The 6,000-nt window shown below is 34.0% G+C and overlaps 1 protein-coding gene across 1 annotated transcript; it reads right to left on the reverse strand.

Moving 5' to 3' along the window:
* Nucleotides 1-470: 470 nt before the first annotated feature.
* LOC125822184 (deoxyhypusine synthase-like) lies at nucleotides 471-2,196 on the reverse strand. The gene is made up of 7 exons (XM_049501567.1): nucleotides 1,980-2,196; nucleotides 1,735-1,902; nucleotides 1,426-1,644; nucleotides 1,247-1,333; nucleotides 1,007-1,130; nucleotides 685-920; nucleotides 471-594 (listed from the first exon to the last, which is right to left on the reverse strand). The coding sequence occupies exons 1-7, from the start codon at nucleotides 2,175-2,177 to the stop codon at nucleotides 493-495; spliced, it is 1,134 nt and encodes a 377-aa protein (XP_049357524.1). The 5' UTR covers nucleotides 2,178-2,196; the 3' UTR covers nucleotides 471-492.
* Nucleotides 2,197-6,000: the final 3,804 nt, after the last annotated feature.

The raw sequence follows: 6,000 nt of genomic DNA on the forward strand, positions 1-6,000 counted from the left end.
CATATTTGTGTAAGTCTAACCAATAATTCTTACACTTCACGAGTGTTTATATCAAATCAGTAAATGCATGACATGCATCTGTATTTGATAAGTGTTACAAGTGTTTCATCCTTTTAAAACCAGACAATAAGTCTCTACGATATACATCATATCATACATTTATTGATTTGATGTAAATGCGAATAACTTTTTAACCAATAGATATGTCATCAAAATTTAGCTCAAAAAGACGTTACTAAAAAAATAATACACACTAAAAATCAACTTCAGAAACTCATAATCTTTGATACAATATGATACAAACACATGAACATTAACGCTCTTCACTTAAGACCAGAGAGAGAACTAATTATGGCTCCCACCCCAAATAGCATGGTGTGAGGAGGATAATTTATTTAAACTTGAACAAACCCTCCTCAATTATTCTGCACACTAACAACATGGCTTAAAAACTAAGCAATACATGTGTAATTGGAAGGACAGCTAGCTTCCTTAATGTTCAAACTTGGCACCGTTCTGGGAGAGATTCTTACGCTTAGCTGCAAATGTCTCAGCTACTAATATGGGAAATGCAATTGTTGCATCACAATGCACCTGCATTCAACAAATCGAAAACAGTAGAAGAAATTAGAATCTCACATCCTTTGAAACCTATAATAGTCTGATACATATATTAGAGGTTACCTTTGCGCTCTTGGCACCAACACGTATCTTTCCCCATGATACAGCTTCATCAGGACGAGCACCAGAGTCACTACCATCATACTCTTGTGCAGTGTTAATTAAGACAGCAAAATCTGCACCATTGCGCATCATATTCGCATTGCAGATATGGTGCTTAGGCAGCCCTCCACCCAGGATAATCATTCCGGTCTTCCTCAAACCAGCATGGACAGCTTCATTATCCATGGCCCTGACATCTGGTTATATATACAACTTAATTCTTTAGTCAAATAATATGTATCTTGATGAGAGAATTAAAACTTGATCGATAAGATAGTGATACCTCCAACAATGTCTAAGACTAGACCAGGATTACGGTTTTGATCTCCCTTTTGGTAAGAATGAAAGTATAGCATGTCACCTATTGATCCATCCGTCAAGCTAGGACAGAAGACAGGAATCTCGTTCTGAGAATGATAACTACACATTAGTTTATAATAAACTCAAAGAAAATGCATGTTTTTCCTTTTATTTTCTGGAATCAAATTAAATAAGCACTAAACTATTCTTTTTAGAAATTTACCTTGTAAGCCCAATACAAGTATGAGGTTTCATTATTAATTTCTTTACCAAGGCGAGCAATGACTTTAGATGGTGTCCAAAGAACGTTCTGTAATATATAGAAAAAGAAGCTAAAAAGGTCAAATCATCACAAACAGAAACGCAATTAATTAATGACCCAAGAGTAGAGTAGATATATACCTCATTACTCTGCTCGTCATACATTTGGTCAAAAATTGGCATGATCCAGTCCTCAAATTTGCAGTAGTTGTCATTTGGAACCAATAAATTACCAATACGGTTCAATGCTTTGGATCGTAGAACAGCTCCAGGTAAAGCAAAGTCCCCCTTGTAAGTTGGTGCGAGGCATTTTATGAGATCCTCTTCAATACCACCAGCAGTAGTAACCAAAACATCAACCTGTAGGGAGGGATGGAATTGAACACAAGGTTCAAACTTGACGGTACAACACATGCAGTAAAGACATAAACTAGTGAAAATGCTACTGACCATACGGTGCTGAACAAGGTAGCGGATGGTTTCTCTAACACCAGAAGAAACAAGGTTTGAAGTGAACCCCAAAAATATTTTGCACGTTACCGACTCTCTGTATGCAACATTTCTTTCTTTTTCGCTGCAATCGTCTGTGGGCACCTCATGGGAAAGCCTCCAATTAAGCTTCAAAAACATAAATTTCAAACTTCAGGAATCAATTACTTTAAAACTATTTTATCTCAAGTTAAAAGAAATCTAACCATTTGATTAACAATGTCGATGGCGTCACCAAGATTAGAAGCTTGGAAACCAGTGGAAACCATGGATTTGATAAGCTCAAAATAGTTAACGCCTTTATTAAAGTCGTAACCCACAATTTTAGTGCAAGAACCTTCTAGATCTTCCGAAGATTCTTTCAGAACTGCCGATCTTACCGATTCCATCATGTTGGCGTTCATTATTGCTAGATTATGCAAATGAGTTTCTAAGGTTCACTAGGAGTTTTATTTTATGTTATAAATCGAAATCCAAATGGGGAGTTTAAATATGAGTACAAAATAGCAGGCACTACACAGCATTATAAATTACAACTAGATTGCCCAAATAAAAAAAATGGCCATGACAACTACGTTTCCATAAAAAAAATATATATATAGTTTTCAAATCAACTCCAAGATTTCAATCGTACAATCACCCATTATATTTTGTTTTGTCCATATCTTTTTTGATTTTTGCTGTCTTCATACTTCTCTATTCTACTCTATCCGGCTCATATTAATTGATTATTTTACTAAAAAATAATAGTGTTCTCTAAGTCAAGTTTTCAATCTTCCTATTATGGATTCTAATTGTATCAACACATTGGTAAGCGTAAAAAAAATATTGAATAGTTAAAATGTGAACCCATTTATTGATCCACTTCAAAAGTCTATCAAAAAAAGTACTTTCTCTCCTCTATTCCTAATTACTTGTTCACTTTTCCTTCTATAGTTGTTCCTAATTACTTGTCCATTTTGACAAATCAAAAAAGGATAATTTTTTTTTTACCTATTATACCCTCAATTAAATAACTAATTACTTTGAAGAATGTAGAACTTTTCATCCACTTCATAATTAATAGGTGTAAAATGATAAACTCACTATGTCATTAATTGATTTCTGAATAGGTGTGTCAATTCAAAAGTGGACAAGTAATTAAGGACAGAGGGAGAGGGAGTATAAGTTGTAAAATTATTGTCAAGAATATTGAAGATCATGCATTTTTTAGAAAACTGGATGAATTCGTGCAATGAATCTTTTCTTTCCAATTCATATGGGTTAGTACAGTTTGACACAAAATTTAAGAAAAAAAAAAGATTTTTAAAATTTGTGATCTAAGAAAGCCTATAACCATTCGTTATTGCAAGAATATGCAAACGAGTTTCTGCCGTTGACGTTTCTACACACGAGGAGTTTATGTATAAATCAAAATCTGAATCAAAATTAAAATCAAAATGAGGCGGTTAGTATTGCACAATGTTAGGCAGTATTAGGGGCATCAAATTAAATGAGTGGATTGGATTGAAATAGAAATTTTGTTTGAGTCTTGATTCGTCTAAGTTTATTTTGGGCTCAAATAGTCTAAAAATTGGGTTGGGTCATGATCGGTTTAATATCAAGAATTTTAACATATTGCTATTTAACTTTTAAAATCATAATTTGAATTTCAACTCGAGAGAATTTATAAAAGGAGTTATAAATGGATAGATAAATACTAAAAGATATAAAATAGATAGTAATTCATACATTCAATATAAAAACATGGGAAAATGGTCTGAAAAATACTCCAATTTTAGCCGAAATTGCTATTACGATACCAAACTTATGAAGGACCTTTTACCCCCTGCACTATTTAATAGTGTATTTTAAAGGTTTTAAATAAACTGGACAAATTACCTATAGTTGAGTCATTTTTTACAACCCTGTGCAGCATTATGACAACTACGATGTCCAAAAATAAATAAATAATTGTGACAGTTAGGTTTCCGAAAGAAAAAGCTTTTCTATCTTCTTACCTTAGAAATGTGAATAGTACTCGTTATTTACGTGTCATCCTTACTATATGAAAACTAAATGATTAATTCATATTTGTTGGTCAATTTAATTAATTAAAATAAATTAATTTATATTTATTTATTGAAAACTTGTCTTCAAGAGAACACTAAATAAGGATACAATAATAAGCTTACCTAGTTACTTAAGGACATAAAATCTAAAATGATGACATATAAATAGAAACGGAGAAAGTAATTAATTCTATCAACCAATTGACTTTTTTCTATGTGGTAATTTTAACTATTATCATTTGTTGAGAGCTAATCCTCTAGTTATGTTAGAGATACTGAAGTGAGGAATAGGAGAAGAGGAGAAATTGAGAGTAACAATGTAAACTGAAAATAACCGACTTGAACTTTTCATTATCAACAATGCACTATATATTTATACACAGTTCCTAACTAACAGTGTTTAATTACTCATGTAACTAACTATCTAACAGACTAATTGATCCAGCTAATTATATACAATTTACATTTTATCACTCCCCCTCAAGTTGGATGGTGGAATATGTCCAACATTCCTAACTTGAACAACATGTTACTATGCAATTGCTTTCCTAAGGCTTTTGTAAAAACATCTGCCACCTGCTCCCTACTTGTTATGTACTCAGTCTTGATGAGCCCTTCTTGTATTCGTTCTCTAATAAAATGACAATTTATTTCGATGTGATTTGTCCTCTCATGATACATGGGATTTGAAGCAATAATTTGTAATGTTTCTTTATTATCATAGTGTAACTTCATAGGCAGTGTAATCTTAGCTTTAATTTCTTGTAGCAGACCCTGTAACCAAACTAACTCTGCAACAGTAATTGCCATGCTCATGTATTCAGCTCCTGCTAAAGACTCACCTATTCTGATGCCAAAACCTGTTACAAATTTCCTGGACACCACACATGAAGCTCAATCTGCATCACAAAAAACACTTATTCTGTCCGACTTCTTACTGCTCATTAATAAATCCAAACCAGGTTGTCCCTTAATATACCTCACTACATGTATTGCTGCATTATAATGTGATTGTTTAGGAGAATGCATAAATTGACTCAAGTGTTGTACAACAAAAGAAGTATCTGGCCTTGTCATAGCCAAGTATAACAACCTTCCAATCAATCTTTGATAGCCCCTCTGTCTTCCAACTCAATATCATCCATGAGGTTAAAATGTTCATCATATTCTAAACTCGTAAGTTTCTGATTTTGTTCAAGAGGAGTTGAAACTGGTTTTGCTCCTGCTAAGCCACACTCTGATATTAACTCCAAAGCATACCTTCTCTGATTCATCAATATTCCACTCTTTGATCTAGCATATTCAATGCCAAGAAAGTATCTTAATTCACCTAAATCCTTCATTTTGAAGTTATTATGCAATATGTCTTTAGCTTCATGTATTAACTTGTAATTGTTTCCAGTAATCAAAAGATCATCCACATATACCAAAATTATCACTATGTCTCCATTAGCATCTGCTTTGGTGAACAAGAAGTAGTCTAGTTTACTTTGAGTGAAGTCTGACTGTGTAAGAGCAGTAGTTAGTGTCAAATTCCACTGTCTGTTGGCCAAAACCACAACACATCTAACGGTCACCATTTTTACAACAGGTGAGAAAGTGTCATGATAGTCTAAACCTTCCTGTTGTGTGAAGCCTTTAGCTACAAGCTGAGCCTTATATCTTTCAACACTGCCATCAGCATGATACTTAATCTTATACACCCATTTACAACCAATAGGAGTTTTATTAGCAGGTAAATCAACAATTTCCAAGTGTGGTTATCACTGAGGGCCTGAATTTCTTGGTCCATAGTAAGAATCCAGTTATTGTCCTGAGCAGCCTGATCAAAAGAAGTAGGCTCTAACATAGAGGAAGAGGGAGTGGAAAGATAAGCCTGGTAAGATGGATTGATGTTTGAGTAGGACAGGGAAGAGGAAATGGGATGTGAGGTTGTGAAAGAGGTAACATAGTCAACATGCCATATATGTGGTCTGGTAGGTCGGGAAGATTTCCTTGAAGGTAAAGCGACGTAGTAGGAGCCACAGGTGAAGGAGAAATAAGAGATGAAGGTGTAATCTGGGGAACTGGTGGTGCAACAATGGGGAATGAATCATCAGTGGGGTGTGGAAATGCAGATATAGGAATAGAAAAAGAAGAAGAATAGAGAGAGGGTATAGAGTCGAGGAAAGAATGT

This window comes from Solanum verrucosum, unplaced genomic scaffold (genome assembly GCF_900185275.1).
Source record: "Solanum verrucosum unplaced genomic scaffold, falcon-dt-bn FXZP01000103.1, whole genome shotgun sequence".
Classification (NCBI taxonomy): Eukaryota; Viridiplantae; Streptophyta; class Magnoliopsida; order Solanales; family Solanaceae; genus Solanum; species Solanum verrucosum.